General features: G+C 51.6%; 7 protein-coding genes across 7 annotated transcripts; 3 read left to right on the forward strand and 4 right to left on the reverse strand.

Moving 5' to 3' along the window:
- Positions 1-1,294: 1,294 nt before the first annotated feature.
- Positions 1,295-1,770, forward strand: nhp6 (high-mobility group nucleosome-binding protein; the record flags this gene model as incomplete). The annotated part of the gene is made up of 4 exons (XM_041689079.1): positions 1,295-1,358; positions 1,409-1,504; positions 1,560-1,681; positions 1,738-1,770. The coding sequence occupies 4 exons, from the start codon at positions 1,295-1,297 to the stop codon at positions 1,768-1,770; spliced, it is 315 nt and encodes a 104-aa protein (XP_041537328.1).
- Positions 1,771-5,056: 3,286 nt separating this feature from the next.
- Positions 5,057-6,442, forward strand: AKAW2_10609S (uncharacterized protein; the record flags this gene model as incomplete). The annotated part of the gene is made up of 4 exons (XM_041689090.1): positions 5,057-5,472; positions 5,535-5,963; positions 6,016-6,093; positions 6,142-6,442. 4 exons carry the CDS (start codon positions 5,057-5,059, stop codon positions 6,440-6,442), a joined length of 1,224 nt encoding a protein of 407 aa, XP_041537329.1.
- Positions 6,443-7,384: 942 nt separating this feature from the next.
- Positions 7,385-8,485, reverse strand: AKAW2_10610A (CCDC174 family protein; the record flags this gene model as incomplete). Its single annotated transcript, XM_041689102.1, has 1 exon — positions 7,385-8,485. The coding sequence occupies one exon, from the start codon at positions 8,483-8,485 to the stop codon at positions 7,385-7,387; it is 1,101 nt and encodes a 366-aa protein (XP_041537330.1).
- A 267-nt stretch (positions 8,486-8,752) lies between these two features.
- Positions 8,753-9,988, forward strand: AKAW2_10611S (homoserine dehydrogenase; the record flags this gene model as incomplete). Its single annotated transcript, XM_041689113.1, has 2 exons — positions 8,753-8,783; positions 8,907-9,988. 2 exons carry the CDS (start codon positions 8,753-8,755, stop codon positions 9,986-9,988), a joined length of 1,113 nt encoding a protein of 370 aa, XP_041537331.1.
- Positions 9,989-10,088: 100 nt separating this feature from the next.
- AKAW2_10612A (heme-dependent oxidative N-demethylase family protein) lies at positions 10,089-11,536 on the reverse strand (the record flags this gene model as incomplete). Its single annotated transcript, XM_041689124.1, has 4 exons — positions 10,089-10,319; positions 10,409-11,163; positions 11,231-11,378; positions 11,432-11,536. The coding sequence occupies 4 exons, from the start codon at positions 11,534-11,536 to the stop codon at positions 10,089-10,091; spliced, it is 1,239 nt and encodes a 412-aa protein (XP_041537332.1).
- A 1,079-nt stretch (positions 11,537-12,615) lies between these two features.
- On the reverse strand, positions 12,616-13,086 carry AKAW2_10613A (uncharacterized protein; the record flags this gene model as incomplete). The annotated part of the gene is made up of 2 exons (XM_041689135.1): positions 12,616-12,927; positions 13,018-13,086. 2 exons carry the CDS (start codon positions 13,084-13,086, stop codon positions 12,616-12,618), a joined length of 381 nt encoding a protein of 126 aa, XP_041537333.1.
- Positions 13,087-13,846: 760 nt separating this feature from the next.
- Positions 13,847-16,828, reverse strand: AKAW2_10614A (putative DUF221 domain protein; the record flags this gene model as incomplete). The annotated part of the gene is made up of 3 exons (XM_041689146.1): positions 13,847-16,072; positions 16,131-16,679; positions 16,748-16,828. The coding sequence occupies 3 exons, from the start codon at positions 16,826-16,828 to the stop codon at positions 13,847-13,849; spliced, it is 2,856 nt and encodes a 951-aa protein (XP_041537334.1).
- Positions 16,829-17,866: the final 1,038 nt, after the last annotated feature.

The following is a 17,866-nucleotide window of genomic DNA, read 5'->3' on the forward strand; positions in this document are numbered from 1 at the left end:
GGAAAGGTACTACCTAGTACGGAGGACTCCGTAGATACTAGCACTGCTGGTTAGACTCAGTAAAAGAGTAACAACATACGGTACGACCGGTAGTTTCCAGGTTACCAGCACCACACCCCCCTCATGATACCGCCATGTATTTTACCCAAGGCCAAATTATCCACCTAATAGTGGCGCAAATTGGGGTACTGAGGTGGTATGGTAAAGTTCAGTACGGCAACCAACAGTGGACCTCCATCAGCGCAATGTTCGGTAGAGAGCTCCATCTTGTCTAACAGGCGAAGTCTGGATTACACCATTGAGTGGCATTCGACTTGCTAAGGAAAGGCTCTGCAACCTTGCAGGCCATTCAGTGACCCAGCACGACAGAGTCGTCCAGAACGCGGCCAGCGAGCGTTGCCGGGAAAGAGGCAGATGACGGTACGTGACCGGTATGATACAATACTAACCATGCTCCAGCGGGCGGCCAGCCAGTCGCAGCCAGCAGACCTACTCGCTTTCCCTTGCTGTGCTGCCCACTTCCCCCCTTCCCAAGTGTGAGCGAGGTCAGGTAGGTAATGGCCCGCCTTCCCGTCTTCCCTCGCTCTTCTTCCTACTACTACTGCTCTCCCCCTCTCCCTCTCTCATTCACTCTCTACCTACTCTCACTACGCTTCCTCCCATACAATTCTCTCTCCCATACAAAAAAGTACTGCATATACCGCACTGGTGGGTTCCCTAATAAACATTCCGCTCTTCAGCATTGTCTCTACAACACCAACGCAATCTTTTTTTTCTCCTTCAACAGAGTTGTTTTCCTTTTCAGAAGCTTCTTCTGATCATCTGTTTCCCTTGATTTTCTCATCCTGTTTGCGCGACCTCGCTGTCGCGCCTCTGCTACAGCCATCATATAGTTCTAGTAGCAGTGAACTGACCTAAAGCTGTCTTATCCTCCACAGGTCAAATTTGCGACCTTCAAATCCACAACTTCCCTTTTTTTCAGACTCAATTATTGAGTAAGTTGCTCTCCTGCGCGCCTTTTCCCTGTTGGTGTCATTTGACTTGCGACCGCGATCCCTCTTGTTTGGGCGCGCGCAAACCACTGCTTATCCGCTCCACCAACCACCACTTGCACTGCGCACTCTGTCGCATCACTTCCTGTGCTCCTTAATCATCATATTGTTGTCGCTGTCCTTTTTCCTGCTGCTTTTGGTGTCGACTGGGTCACTTCCTGCTTCCCTTCTGGATCATTCTGCTTGCATCACTCGAAGCCAACTTCCACGTTCTAACGATTGCATAGAGCTCAATAATCAAAATGCCTAAGGAGAAGACCACCCGCAAGACCACCAAGGGCCGTGGCACTGAGCGCAGAAAGAAGGGTATGTATGCCTCCCTCTATCTCTGAAATATATGTTAATGCATGGCTCAGACCCCAACGCCCCCAAGCGTGGTCTCTCTGCCTACATGTTCTTCGCCAACGACAACCGTGAGAAGGTTCGCGAGGAGAACCCCGGCATCTCTTTCGGTAAGTTGCAATCCCTGGACCTTGAATGGAAAGCGTGGTGTCTAACCTCATGCAGGCCAGGTTGGCAAGATGCTCGGAGAGCGGTGGAAGGCTCTGAGCGACACCGATCGTCGCCCTTACGAGGAGAAGGCTGCCGCTGATAAGAAGCGTTACGAAGACGAGAAGGCCAGCTACAATGTAAGTCAACACCCCTGCCTATTCTGTGTCAGCCCATGCTAATAGACTTCAAACAGGCGGCTGCTGAGGAGGACGAGGAATCATCCTAAGGGTTTCCCTCTCTTCATGGGTCTTGTGTGTCTGGCCGATTGGCGTTTTTCGTGTCGTTTATTCCGCTGATTGTCTGCCTTGTAATTGATGCTTCTTATATTTTCTCTTTATCTACTCAATGGCTTCTGGTATGGGATGATGGCGGTAACTCTTGATTTTCTGTTATGAAGGATTCTCGATGGGAAATTTTTACTGTACGGACTGGCGGCTTTGGGACGAATTTGACTTGAAGAGGTGCCCGGCGCTGAATTTCACAACGACGGGAAAACCTTGCGAGTACCTATGGTGAAATATGAATTGAAGCTGCAGAAGTGATGTTAGGCGACCAATATCTGCTGTATACTAGCCTAATCAACCACATCCTTGTCCTCGGCCTTTCGTGGGTCTTGCTTTATGCCATGCTATTTTCTAGTATGATATCATGACGAATCTATGCCCCAGTTGTACTCCGTAGTGTTCATAGCGTTGCAGGACACATTGTTTTCATCTTCTGGAGACGGCGGGAAGACTCTGTTTGCAAAAGTGGCCCAAGCTCCTGGGGTGACGCGGGGCGACAGCTTGTTTACGTGTTGGACGCGTCGGGCTTCCGATATCTCCGGTTGCAGCCTTGGTGCCTTAGGTCTCATCAGATACCGGACGATCCACACTCTGAAGATGTGGCCACTCAGTACAAAGTAGTAGCTGGCTCATACCTGAATCAAAAAGGTAGCAGGGATGGCCGTGCCATCCACTTGGCATCTTGAGGACGGATGGACATAGAAGGGAACCAGTGCACCTTGACATCCAACTTATGTATGCCTACCCAAGGCAACTATCAAACAGTTTCCGTGCATTAAAGCGTTCGTACAACTCATAGGTGGCAAAGGTACACGGTGCGTGTGTCCGGATGGCATCCGGGGATGTATTGTCGCGTTTGCATCTACTGTGCAGTATCTCCTTTAAGCAAATCAGGTCTTAGTTCTGATGCCAGTATTTGGTGGTTGTTGGGCCATGGCTATTGTGCGTGGTAGCAATTTCGCGAGAATATGTGTTTGAAGCAAGTGGATTGTTCAAATAATGCCTACCTAAAGTGGTACCTTGTGAAAACCAGCATCTAACATGGATAATTGCCAATAACCTGTGGGTGAATACAGCACCGCTGGCTCCTTTGATAACTTTTCAGTGTGTGTGTGCGCAACGACCTTAACAGCATATCTTGGCAGCATGGTTACTATTCAGTTGGGCTGCCGTGCATTCCCACGTATAGAAAGGGTATCTCCAACTGCCAAAGTACTTATATACCTTTTCCCTTGTCTCTGGTTTGAATTGAGCTTGTCCTCGATCAAAGCAGCTTAGAAAAGGTCATCATTATCAGCGAGACGATTGGTGCGATAAGATAAGATAACGACGGGTTTTTGAATTGCTGGGCTCCGATATCTACCTGGTTTGGTACTACCCCTTGGTCTACGCAATTCCGAGTGGATACGGGGAAAGCTCGCGGTCACCTATAACTTGTGGTGACTATGGCTTGAGCTAAAGTACTAGCTTGGTATGTGGGGGCAACAGCAACTCGGAAGTGAAAGGTGTTAGCAAGTTTGAATAGTCTTGGGATTTGCTGAGATTGCCCAGTCTTTAGGTGGTCTCTAAGTCTTGCCGGGCACAACGTGGCTGCACTAGCTGATACTAACGTTGAAGTTGATCGTAGACAACACACCTTGGGCTACCTTGGGTTTCACTTGGTAGTATTTGGTCATGACTTGCCTCGATACTATCTACTCGCTAGGCCTAGTCCCCTTATTGATTCAAGTTCAGATCATACTTCGTACCTCGTGGGGACTAGCCAGGAGGTTACTGGTAGTTTATATATATACATTGGCCATGATTTGCTCCACATAACAGTATGTGTGTTGTATGACAGCCCGACCATCAGTGATGCGCTAGAAACCAGAGAATAGCGTCGTGCTGGCCTGGCCAGAGCCCAGTTCCCTCCACCAAGCTCCCGTGAGCAGGAGTGTACTCCTGTTGGGGTCAGGTTGAAGGGTGTAACGATTCACGGCTTTGAAGTCTAGGGTAGCACAATATCAGTACCTGCACATCGCGGAATAACGCCTTGCGTATCAAAGCCCATATTACATGAGAAAGCTTATCTGATATTAAGATATGAGCGCCCGCTACCAAGCCCGCCAAGTTGGAGGAGATGAATAGGACCTTGTCTTATACAAGCGTTGTCGGTCTTGCTGTATAGCGAGTCTCGTGACCGAGCCAGTCTGTACTGGGCGAATAAAGTTTTGGGGAAGTTCCAGCTGGAATGCGACCCCTGCAAGTAAGCCCGGAGCCATCGGGGGCGGACTGCCTCTCGTATGATTTACATCCAATGTGGCATTGGATATTATGCCCTTCTTTGTATGCCATAGGTGATTTTCCTTCCTCTCCCTTTTCTTTTGTTTTTCTTTTCCTTTCCTATCAACGGCTCGAGGATCTAATGACTGACTTGCTGAGAGTGTCACAGCAGTAAATCAACATGGGGACAAGCCGCGGGGTTGCACCTCATCTGCCATCCTGACCGTCCTGGCCATCACCGCTCAATCCCACCATGCATTTCCACCGCTCATTATTGGCCTCTTGCCTCCTCTGCCGCATGAACACGTCAACGGTCCCGAGGCAGTTAGACGATAGTGAGAGGCATCTCTGGCTCCATTGCCAGAACTGTCCGGCTGTCAGAGAGCCGCATTTGCTGCTACCCTTTCGGGCGATTGACGACGAGATCCCTGCCCCACTTGCGGAATGATTCTTGTTCTGCATTCATTCTTTTGTGCGAAGGATCTCGACCGTCTTCTCTATTTTTCTTCTCCTTGTGTGCGTTCCAAGGGTAAATGGGACCTTGTCGCCCTCTCACTCCTTAGAGCTGGTCCAGTTGCAGAGTCTCCTTCGGTCTGCGTCCGTTCCCCTGGTGAGACTTCAGTCTAAACATCCTCCCGAGGGCTGATCCCGCCGATAAGACGGTCCCTTCCTGACCCCATCGTTGTAGTTTACTGAGTTGTCTCTCCCTGCCCCTCCCCGGCTCCCGTCTGGCCCTATCCCGTGGTCCCTTGATTTTATGCATTTTAATTTTCGGTCTCCCATATAATTGAAGACCCGCCACGGCCCTCTGCTGCTTGTCTGCGCTTGTTATTCCTCGCTGCTACCTTTCCCCATACTTCTCACTTACTACACAACCGTTGTACTATAACTTCTCATCACCATCCGTGGTGCTCAAGAACGGGCCTCTATCTATATATGCATGGAACATCATAGGTGACCTTCACGATGTCCTTGCACGACTCTTACAAGACAGCGGAGGCTGTAGCTGAAGGATTCCGCTCTTTCAGCAACCTCCTGCCGGAGCATGACACGGAGATCACCAGCCTTGTCGTCGACCTATTTTCAATCAGCCTCTTTCTCAAAGGCTTGGAGGGCATGGCGAGAAATCGAGCCTACCGCTATAGGCTATCCGCTATCCATCCTGATCTGGAATTGGTCCGTGCTAGCTTGAATTACACCCTTGAGGACGTGCTGGACTTCTTTGATGATTTGGAGTCCCGGAGAGGCGACCCCAGTGAGGCATACAAGCAATTATGGTTGGAAATTTCAGCCCATTTCTTGGAGGAATCTCAGGAATCCTTGTCCACCCGGTTAGCCAAGTACAAATCGTTTCTGAGGGATTTGAGTGAGATCATGAAGGGGTGCGTGGCCCAGTCTCTCTTTCTGTTGCGGCCCGGATTGGCTAACACTGAGTATAATGTAGTGAAGTAACCGATACTCGTCTGATGGCTTCGCTTCGCAGCAACCTCAAAGGGCTACTGGTCCACCAGGATAGCCGACTTGCACCGCGTTTGGGTTCTATGTCATTGAGTTCGCCTTCCTCTAGCAGCAGTAGCAGCAGCAATGGCAGCAATGCTGATCCAGGAAGTCCGGTCAATGGGCGTAGGCCTCGCGGACGCAGGTCGTACGAGCGAGCACGGCCTTCTCATTCCTCACCTCAATCGCCTATATCCACATCATCAGCCACATTCTCTGACATTCCACCCTCTGTGCCCTCAGCGCCAGACTCTCCTACTACTAGCACCACTGCCACTAGCCAGTCAATAGACTCAACTCCTGTCAGTGACCACTGGGCCAGACGGGTATTTCTGGATGAGCACCCGATGACCCCAATTCCTTACGTGGGTGAAAGGTGAATATAGCCAGTCTAAGCTGTCTAAAATCTATAGCTGACAATTCCTTAGCTCCAAATGCCTCGGGGAGGTGAAAGGTAATGTGAAAGGGTGGCTTCATGAGGAGGGATTTGAGGAGCTATTCCAACTGTGAGCTCACCCAATGCTAGACATCAAATTAAGCTGACTGTCTTTTAGTGCTTTTAGTGGTGACTCGGATCTCCGTGTTTGCTTCTATTTACGAGAAGATGACCATCGCGTACGGATTGTGTGCAAATCCCGGCGTACCTCTCGGACCAGTGATTACTCTTGCCTACCCCTGAACTTGCTAGAAATCGTTCGTATCGGTTCCTGCTTGCAGATTTGTCGACGGCGTCGCGGGGGCTCTGAACTAGTGCTGTGGGCCAATCTTAAGTTTAGTACCATTGAGCGTATGTCAGCACATCTTGTTATACAGAGAGCCGAAAAGCACAAGGCTAACATACCGCAGAGATGGTGATCTTTTTCTGCACGTTCTTGGCGCTACGATCGCAGGACTCTGGTCGGCCTGTTGAACGCATTCGTGATTATGAACTTGACGACGAGGAAGAGCATTTCGGAGGGTAAGGGACTGATTGTCATTACATACTGCTGATGGAGACTGACTGTTCTAGGCAAATTGTCGATGATGACTTCCTCCACGCCTTACGCGTATACCGAGACAACGTGTCTGGAGCCGTGCGTCTGCAGGCATCAGTCCACAAGGGCGAGATGAAACGGTAAGAAGGACGGCATTCCCACGGACTACCATTACTAATTGGGCAGCTTACATAGGATGCCCGTTTGGACTGCCTTCATAACGGAACATATCGGCTCCAGAGGCTGGATTCGCCGTGTAGACACCAAAACCATCTTATTGCGTGACCTTCGTCGAGTCATTTTCACCTTTCCCAGTTATAATCCACCTCGCACACCTAAAGGAGAGCATATCTTGAAGTTCACGAATAAGTCAGGTATGGGCAGCTGCTGCGTCTTGAAGAGGGTTACATGCTGACATGTATTAGATGCCCAAGGTTTCATGGACACAATCGCCGAACTCGCCCACTTATAACACTACGAAAACAAGACCTGCAACATTTAGCATGTTCTGTATCAGTTACGGCAAGAAACAGGAAACAGTCCTGGCTCGCCAGTACATATAGCAATTACGACAAATGAGTTACGATTTACGATGAAATGAGCCACACGAGACGGTTGTTATTTGATTGTTGTTTCTGATCGATCACCTTACGTTCTCACTGCACATAAAGCTGCCTTACCAGGCATGATACCCTCCGTCCCTTAGAGGCGAGATGCATGTACCAATGATTTTGAAACCAATGAATTCATTAACATAATATATCATCAATGGGGTATCATAAGTCATAACTAAGCAGCAAAAATGCAATATTAAGTATCCACCTTATCCACTGCCCCCTGCCAGTAGACCCGCGTCTCCCAAACCAGCGAGGAACATCTCCGCGCGTCGTTTAGCCCTTAATTCATCGACCTTCTTCCTCCGTTCATCCCTCAGCCGCTCACGCTCCGCGCGTCTTTCCCGCCTGGCGTCTCGCTCCCGCTGCGTTTCCTCCCGCGCATTCAGCAACTCTTCCATCTGCTTCCTCCGCACATTCTCATCCTTCGAGAAAGCATAGAACCCCGTACCCCGATTCCGCACCTCCGCCTCAGCATCATAATGCATCTCCTCCGGCGGCGTAGCCGACCGATCCCTCCGCGCAGCCAGATCCGACATGCGCGAAGCAACCACCGCATCTGGATTAAACGCCTCCGTCTGCACCGTCGCCCCATAGATCAGATTATCCGGACGCGCCGGACGCCACCGCTCTGTATTTCCTCCTCGCCCTTCCCCTTCCTCCGCTTTAAGCGCCGCCGCACGCGCCGCCTCAGCGCGAGTTCCGCGCCGTGACCGGCCCAGTTCATCTTCGTAGGAAACAATCGACGCATTATCATCATTGTCCTCAGCATCATCTTCCTCCCCCTCATCTCCTTCACCATCCTCTTTCCTCCACTTCTGATCAAAATCCACCAACCCTTCCCTCTCCTTGCGCCGCAGCCTCGCCAGATACGCATCCCCCGGTCCAACATCATCCCCTTCGTCATCATCACTCTCTCCTCCGGCTAGATATAGTCCCCGCGACATATCCTCGTACATCCGCACCTTCTCCTCCATCCGCCGCTTGGACCGGTGCAGCGTGGCGGCATCCACGGCCCCGATGTCCTGCGTGCGCTGGTGCGTCTGCTGCAGAGCGGCATTGTCATCGTCGCGGAGGTCAGCAGCGGCGCGTTTCTGTGCGCCTTTGTTGGGGCGACTGAAAAGATCGGATTTGGGGGCTTTGGAGGGTCGTGGGCGGCCGGTGCCGCGGGTTGATGAGGAGTCGGTGGTGCTGTCTTTGGCGATTAGGGAGGAGAGGGTGCTGGTGAAGGCGAGGGTGGAGGCGGAGGGGGCTTCGGATTGGGATGATTTTTTGTTTCGTGGTTGTCCGTAGAGAGATGGATTTGACATGGTGGGTAGATTTGTTGTGACAGTGCAGTATGTTGAAGGAAGCTGTAGGATGTACCTGATGTAGCTATATCCTGGAGTATTGAAAGATAAGTAACTAACTAAACTAGGAGCTGAAGATGGGTCCGATATAGGACGATGACTAAGCCGATCTAGGATGGGCCCCGCGCACCCCTCCGACTCATCTTTCCCCTCCTCTTGCTCATTCCTCTTCGCTCAATTGTCTCTTTGTGTGAAGTATAGCACTTTACTCGTTCAAACCAATTGACAATGTCTGCTCCTGTCTTCCTCGGTGTCATTGGTAAGTTTCCCCGAATTTCCTCAGACAGTGCTGCAATAGCAACCAGCCTAGCACTGCAAGAATCACCACCACTACCATGACTACAACTGCCAAAGGTTCAATTATACTAACAGATCACACCAGGCGTCGGTGGCGTCGGCACTGCCTTCCTGCACCAGCTCGCCCGTCTCCCCAACGCCCCCAAGCTCATCCTCCTCGCCCGCTCCACTCAAACCCTCCTCTCCCCGACCCCCGCCTACAGCCCCAGCATCCCCGCCGCGGAATGGAAGACCGCCAGCGCAACCCCCTCCCTGACCAAGTCCGGCGCCCTCTCCGCTGAAGAAATCGCCAACTACCTCTCCTCGGCGCCCGGCCGCTCCATCCTCGTCGACAACACCAGCGACCCCGCCCTCGCCGCCTCCTACCCTGTCTTCCTCCGCAAGGGCATCTCCATCGTCACCCCCAACAAGAAGGGTTTCTCCTCCGACCTGTCCCTCTGGAAGGACATCTTCGCTTCCGCGGCCCAGGGCAACGCCCTCGTCTACCACGAGAGTACCGTCGGCGCTGGTCTGCCTGTTATCTCTACGCTGCGGGATCTGGTTGCCACCGGCGACGAGGTGACGCGCATCGAGGGTGTGTTTTCGGGTACGCTTTCGTTCTTGTTCAACACCTTTGCGCCGGTTGGTGGTGCTGGTGCGGGACGGAAGTGGAGTGAGGTTGTGGCTGAGGCCAAGGAGTTGGGATACACTGAGCCTGACCCGAGAGATGATCTCAATGGTATGGATGTTGCGAGGAAGTTGACTATTCTGGCGCGTATCGCTGGGTTGGAGGTCCAGGCTCCGGATGCGTTCCCTGTTGAGTCGCTGATTCCGGAGGAGTTGAGGGGCTTGGATGGCTCCGCGGAGGGTGTGAAGACTTTCATGCAGAGGTTGGGTGAGTTTGATGGCCAGATGACGGAGATTAAGGAGAGTGCCGAGAAGGAGGGTAAGGTTGTGAGGTATGTGGGTAGTGTGGATGTTGAGAAGAAGGAGGTGCGTGTTGGATTGCAGCGCTTCGATAAGGATAGTGCTATTGCTGGCCTCAAGGGCAGTGATAACATCATTAGCTTCTACACTAAGCGGTATGGAAGCAACCCGCTTATTGTCCAGGGTGCCGGTGCCGGTGGTGATGTTACTGCTATGGGTGTGTCGGCCGATTTGATCAAGGTTGTGCAGAGACTGCAGTAGACCTTTCACTTATTCAATGATAGATGGGTCTAGAAGGATATACATTAGGATATTTCCCCAAAAATAAAACGTGACATGATACCAAATGTATACTACTACTTTATGCTCTCAAATACGCCTTAACCGCCTCCCCCCACACAGGACCCCTCTTATACCGATGAATCTCTGGCACATTCCCCTCCTTCAACCCATCAATCGCCAACGCCAATTCCTCACCCAGTCCTTCTTCCTTGATCGCCCGGATAGGGTACGTATACGTATGGAACGTGAACACCAGCGCCTTGGTCTTCGGTAACCGATGTAGAGTCTGACGCTCACACCGAAGAAGAGTCTATACATAGTCAGTATACTGTCCTGTCCCTTTTCCCTTTTTTTTCCAACACCACCAAAATCAAAAGGAAATGAAATGAGATAACATACCCCCTCCCCATCCACCTCCTCCACTCCCAACACCCTCTCCCCTTTCTCCCCTTCATGCCCATGCAATCCCCCAAACGCAGCAAACAGCCCCGTGCCCTTGGTATTAATGCTCCAATTGACGCGCTGCACCACCTTACCTACTTCCAATCTGGCAAAAAACCGATCCATACTCTTCTCCAACCGCTCTTTATACCGCGGCACGGGGTCATGGATCGTCGAGAGCCGCTTTCCGAGCTTCTCGCGCGTGTCGAAGCCGGCGGGGTAGAAGGTCGTGTATGCTTCTAGGGTATACTTCTTCTCTTCTTCTTTTTCTTCTTCTGTTGGGTATGAGAATGCTGGTGATGATTCAGGAAGTAAGACAAGAAAGTCCTCGTCGACGAATGTACCCAGTGTAGAGAGCATGTCTCGGCCGGAGCCGCGGTGGGGGAGGGGAATGCGAGTGTTGGTTATTTTGTTAAGGAGGGTTTTATTAGTACTCTCTCTGTTATTGGTGTTGGTATTGTCTTGGGATTGGGTATGGGTGGTCGTTTCAAGTGTGAACATGCTTGGGTAGCGAGTGGGAAGGTAGACGCCGACTATAAACTCGTATAGTTCGGTGATGGCGGCGTGGACGGGACTTTCTGGCTTTTGGCCTGCTGGGGTGACGCCTACTACGATGGTGGGGTATTGGGCGAGGAGGGATTGGCGGAGAGTGAGACGCTCTTTGTAGGTTTTGTCCATGGGGATGAGGTGGGAGATGTCGGTTGTTGTTAGGGCTGGGTGGTTATTGCTTTTGTTAGTTTGGGGGGATGGTTCTGTTTGGGTGGGAAGGGGATGTAATACCCATGCTGAGGTGGTACTTTGGCTTGAAGGGTCGGTATTTGGTTGGTTCGGTGGTTTCCCAGTTGAAGGATGGGAGGGGTGTGACTGGGGGGTAGGTATCTTGTTCTTCTTTTGAGACTTCATCTTTGGGGATGGTATTGGGTGATCGCTGCGCACATTTGTTAGTCAAAAGTATGAAGTTGTGAACAGGAATAGACGTACTCGATTCCACAGTCCAAATAACCACAGTGCAAGGACAAAAAAAACTACCACGATGGGGTTATTTTGGATATAGAATATCCAATCTTCTATAATGTTCATGTTCATACTGATGAGGGTTGAAGACGGTGTGAACTGTCAAGCGAACGAGGGGGGTCTTTAGCTCTTGTACATCTCAGTTATCAGTATACTAGTAGTACTGCTGTAGTGCATGCAGCATATCGTGATCCGCGATTGGTTGATATGTCCGTTCATCGCCGATTGCTCCAATTCCCGACTCGGCGGGAGTTGATAGCTGCTTGATAAGTAGAAGGGATGGATGGCAATGGCGGTTGGAGATAACTGGTAGATGCGGGGAAGACTTCCCCGTTCCGGCGATGGCTCACGAGGTTGTATTTGATGGATACTACGTCGGTGATGATCCACGTACATGTCATCTTTCTGGTTGATATGGTGAAGAATATGCATGTAGTATGTCTGATAAGACATTGTTTCGGCGTGAGATATCCCTCGGATAGTTTACTGTGTCAGAGGTTGGAACTTTACCTTGGTAATGCCGAGGTCAGCACTAAGACTATGAATGATCTTTCTAAGATGTTATCGTAGTTACTTGGAAGGCAGGTACTTTCAATATTGTTAGTGTGTAATGTAGCTAGCTTTGGATGGCTTACATCAGGAAAATTGTATAGAACGATGAGAAGTATACAAGGTAGATCAAACTAGCAACGATACGAAAATACTGGAGACACTAATTGAGAAATTTGGCATATTGGGCAGCAAAAGTCCAGTAACGGTAACATTTGATATGTTCAGCAAATAACTCTGGCCTGAAGGGAAAAGAAATAAGCCATATAGGAATATCACAGAGCATACAGCCCCTGGACAAGAACATAATGTAAACCTCATCCATTGAGCAAAGCAGGTAGGTATCTCAGCAACCGCTCAACAAGAAACCAACCACTAAACTAAAAAAAGACAGAAAAAGCAACAACCTAGTATAGGTACAGGGGTATTAATAATGCCACATGAACAGAACCTCAAACGCACGCCTCAAAATCATGCACCAAACCAGTCATCAAAGGGAGGAGATATGGAATGTGCCCTCACCAGGAGGTATCACCATCAATATCCATACCATTATACCTCACTCGCATCCCCAAATATATAATCACCACCGCAGGTATATATCAATCCCCACCATGACCTCCACCATTAACCTCCACCTGAGCAACCACCCTCCTCGTCATCCCTTCTACCCCCTTCTCCTCCCGTCCACTGCCACCAACACCGCCACCACTTGTATTCCCACTCAACCCCACCAGTACTCGAGGCTGTCCATCCGGCCGCTCATTCAAACTCGGCGCCCTTGGCCGCTGCTTCCCGCGAGCTCGACCTCCCACGACCGGTAATTCGAACGTCAACATGCGCCCCGTATACAGACATATATCGAAGATGAGAAGCGCCGCCCAGGGGAAGATAGTAACGAAGCCGAGGAATATCTGCTCATGCGGAAATACAGTTAGTCGATTTGCACTCTTTCTGTCTCCCTCAGGAGGATTCGGAGCGGGGGAGGGGGAGGGGAAACGGACGAAGATGTGCACTACCGAGCTTTCGATGTAGGAGAGGGTAGGCGGGAGGAGGGAGTACCACGCCATCATTGGGGTGGTTCTATATTGTATGTCGAGAAGATGTGGTAGGTATAGGATCGAAGCAGACCACTAGGAAGGTGGATTGGAGTATTGGGGTATTTGCATCGGAATCGGTGTGGCGGTCAGAGGCGGTGCAGTGTCCTTGCGGGATGCAGGTGAAGTTATGAGGAGAGGTATTTCGCTCGGAGAGACCGTTGCAGTTAATGAAAGGATGTGGTGGGTTACGCTGCTGAGCTGGCAGGAAGGATCGTGTAGATATACTGTGGATGCTGGGAAGCCCGGCTTGGGGTCCGGAGATCCGGCGACAGGGCGGGCAGGCAGAAAAGGCGGGCAAACGGTGGTGTGATGCAAGGTAGGTAGCTAACGAACGAAGGTCGGACTTTCATGTGCGGAGAAGAGAAATCACAGGCGGTGGCCTCACCGGAGGCGATGAGGCTTGGATACAACCCTGGTGAACAGGGGGGAATTGCTGGGATTCGATGATCGCCGGCCGACTTGGCGAGGATAAGACCTCTGCCAAATCGGGCAATTCGTCAGCACCTTCCGCGGGGGTGCACGAACCACACTACTATAAGCTGACTGTAGGGAACACAGACTATTTATATTCAACAAGCAGGTATAATTTTTGATAAATGTCCAGGAATATGCTTATATGCAATTTATGTACAGCAATTCTAATCAAAAAGTCGTAGGCACATGTCTTCCGTACTCCGCCCATATCCCAGCCCAATATCTATGCACAATCGTTATCGCTGTAAATCAAGATCATTTACCGTGGCATCCGGTAGTGTTCGTACGAGGTGAAGCTGGGGTCGTCCTGCTCTACAGGTCCATATCCCCTCGTCCGCCACCGATCCAGCGGCGTCACCGTCTCGTTCACCGCCGGGCCCTGCGCGTGATGGAGCAGCTCCGTCTCGCTCTCGTTTCGCTGCTGGTAGAATCCACCGCTCATCGGGGCCGGTACGCGGAAGGCGGGATGAATATGGTCATTCAATGTCGGGTCGTATGCGTCATGTGGCTTCAAGCCGGACAGCGACGACGGCAGCGATGGAGCGGGAGATGATGCCCGCGAGGAGGTTGGCGACCATTCTCCCAGCGCACTGGCCGGTGTGTGCGAGCGTTCGGTCATCAGATCGTCGGGCCGGCCGTAGATACCTCCGCCAAATTCGTCCCGGAAGTCCGGGCGGTTCTTGTAGTACGAGAAATCCAAATGGTTCTCCGGGACCACTTCGAACGGAGCTGCTGCGTTTGCATCGTCCATCATCGACTTGCCCGGGTGTGAAGACGACATGGCATCCATCGCGATGTCGGAATATTCACCTTCGCCCTCGAAAGTTCCCAGCCGGCCGCTATAGATACGCTTCAAGGCCTCCGCAGCCTTGGCGTGCACCATCGGCGTGATGAGCGGCTTGTAGAGAGCCGGGTGGCCGAACTTGGAGTTGAGCCGCTCAGATGCCTTCTTGTTCGGCTTGCTGACCGCCAGCGCTTCAGCATCTGTCAAGTTCGCGCGGTTGTAGAATGTGATATCGTCGTCGAACTTTCTCATGCAATAAAACTTGAAGCCCAACATCAGGAGAGGAGGAGGGATCACGCAATAAACCATAGTCCACGTGCCCTTGGCGGTAGCCACGATGATGATGATAATGTTGGAGAGGATCACGGCAAAGAGCATGCGGTTGAACAAAACCCGCCAGAACTGCCCTCCAGACTCCGTCTTCGTCACGAAGACATACAGAAGCATGTATTTCTTCATCATCGCATCCAGGCCAAAGTACAAAGCAGTGACCGGGAGGACAATCGGCTGCAAGGTAGCGAAGCAGAGGGCCACGGTCGCGTAGAACAAGAAGTAGTTATAGTAGCTTGCGTAGTCAAAAGCCGGCGGGGCTGTCCATTCAATCGCCTGCCGAGGCGTTGGCGAGAGAAACGTCTTGGAGAACCAGACCCAAAAGACCGAGACCAGCTGAATGAGGTCGATTGTGGCTCCGAGATTACGCTGCAGCAAATATGTCACCCAAAATGGCGAGACCTGGCACAGAGCGTTCACGATCTTGATATAGAGTTTCCCGTCTTTGATCGCTTGCCAGGCGTTTTCATCGGAGCGCTCTGCATCAATGACGGCGGACACGAATGTCCACGCCGCAGAAAACAAGGAAAAGACGATCAAATTGTTGAAGACGAAGAAAGTGTAGAGCTTGTTGAGAACATGGCGCTCTCGCGAGGTCTTGGTGACATCGCCGGCTCGGATTGCCAACCGACGGAAGATGATAGGCAAGACAATGTAAACAAGGGAGGTAACGGCAGGGGACAGGATACCCTGGACTGCAGCCCAGATGTAAGGACTGTTATCCATCGAAGTCCGGAATGCCGGCCAGACCGAGGCCAGGTTGTTCAAATTGGACAAGAAGATTGCAATCAAGCCGTTAGGTACGACGTACACCAGCGTAAGAAGCGACACCCAGATTGCACTAAGAAACCGCTTCCACTTGCGCGCAGCCTTCGACAGTGGCAGGTTTTCCCAAATGAGGTCATCGGGCCGGGGCGCCAGAACGATTGTAGTTCCTTCTGGGTGCTTTTTGCGCGCGGTATAAGCAACAGCGTGGGCATGCTCAATCATATCCCAGCTGACAAAACCAAAGGGCATGGCATTGCGCCGATCAATCGATGATCGAACATGCTTAATCTCTTCTTCCAGTCTTTTGATCTTATCCGTCAAATAATCAATCGCATCCACGCGGCCGTTAGTGTGCTCCTTTCTTTCCTTTCGCGGGGGGCGCATAGTCGGACGTTTCGGTGGAAGCCGATCTGGGTGTTTAAGGTATTTGGCCAGGACTGCTTCGAGTTCGCGCACAGTTTCGTCGTGTTCCTTAATCAGACGAGGCAGCCCCTTGACGTTACGGCCGATGGAGGCTCGCGGGACGGCGGCGGTTGGATTTACGTCATCCGTCAAACGCAGAACACCTTCATCCCCTCGAGCTGCGGGAGGAATATCAGTAATCTGCCGGCGCAATAGGTCAGTACAGGTACATCGTGTCTATAGGATTGCTTCAACGCACCATCAAGGTTCGCGCATGGAGACTGCGCTGGTATTCGGGACTCTCAAAATACTTCCTCCGCAGCGCCAGCACGCTTTTGTAATTTCTCCAGAGAAAGAAAGCAATGATCGCATCGAAGGCCCACGCGCAAATCACCTGGCCCCAGATTGCGTCTGACGTAACGTAAAGCACGGTCATCGTCGAGAAGGCACCATACTGGGACACTGTATCACCCGTGCTCTGTGTGAGATTGAGCGGAATCATCAAGCCGCAGCCGATGATGCTCAGGAAGATAAAGATATTCCGGCACATTTTGGCGAAGCGAACAAACATGGTGGCATCGAGCCCAATGCAGTCGACCAACGCCGGCTCCTTGGTCCGCAGCACAGGCTTGAGCCAGGCGAAGAAGCCCCTGCCCACTGGCGGCGGAGTGTGTTTGTTATCGGCATGTTTCACCTTGGGCGCATAGACAACCGAATGGCGAGGGCGGAAGAGGGAGAACAATAAGGCCAAGAGAATGGAGAAGCCCGCGGAGGTGGCTAATGAAGCCCAGATGGCGTTGACTTGGAACTATAAAAATGTCTTAGCTGGCTGTCGGAGGCTGAAAGAGGCGGGTGGGCGAGGGGAAAAAAACATACGGCAGACGAGAAAGGATTCGAGATGAGCTTCAGGAATTGCTCCGTGGGGTCATCGCGCTGCTGAAGAGCGCTAGGATGCATGATGGCGGGCGAGACGAGGCGGCATCGAGGGAGCAGAACAGGAGAAACGAGGGGAGGATGAGATAGACAAAGAAAGAAGGGACGATGCCACCGGAAGAGAAGGGAAGAAAACGAGAGTGAAACCGAACCAGATAAAGGAACTGATGGCCACGGAAGAAACTGAATGATGATGGAGAAGCAAGAGGGCCCGAGTGGGTTTTGTTGGAGGCGGGTCTGGAACACACGACGCCGACAAGGTTGGAGTGGCCGTTGCCCATCAATCCATTCTTCTGGGGATCGATGGACGGTCTTACTTACGTACCTCCGGTACGTATCAGGCCCGATTGACAGGCAGGCTCGGTCGGAAATGCATTAATTAACTAAGTAGTGATACGCTGTCTGTGGTGTCATTGGTCCTCGCATGACCGGGGACGGCCGATCTAGAATGTAGGAAGCTTGATCTCCCCTGCTGCTTGATTGCAGATGTATTCAACTATTTTCTCCCCTCCCCCTTCTATATCCTTCAGGCCCTCCATGCTCGTTCCTCTGCCGCACGGGTTTTCAGGGTCACTCGGTGACCGTGCCAGCAGTGCTCGCCTCAAAAACAGACTTTCCAGCAAGTTCAGTGACAAAAAAGCAAAAACCACAACAGCCCTGATCCACTCGGGCAATTTGGTTGGTTCATGCCCCATCCTCGACCGGCTTGCTATTTTGGTGGGCCAATCCCGGTCAGCCATTGCCAGCCAGTCTGGAACAATTTCTGATCATCTTCGGACTAGCGCTGCCTTTCTGAGACACATTCTTGGCACTTACACCCAGTGGAGTCTGGTATTTCGGGGAGTCCGTTGGCTTGATTGGTCGCAATACATGGCAATGCTGTCCGGGTACCTTACCTGACCATACTTACCTGTGTGGCTGACCAGCAACTCTGTGGCTCTGGGTCAGATGGAGAACAGAAGAAAGCACTTCTTTCCATTCCATCAAGTGAAAGAAAACGGGCCCTGTTAGCGAATCTCAGTCTCATTGGGCACAGTAGAAGAGAATGACGGCACCTCATGA

The sequence above is a fragment of the Aspergillus luchuensis genome, chromosome 1 (assembly GCF_016861625.1).
Source record: "Aspergillus luchuensis IFO 4308 DNA, chromosome 1, nearly complete sequence".
Taxonomy (NCBI): Eukaryota; Fungi; Ascomycota; class Eurotiomycetes; order Eurotiales; family Aspergillaceae; genus Aspergillus; species Aspergillus luchuensis.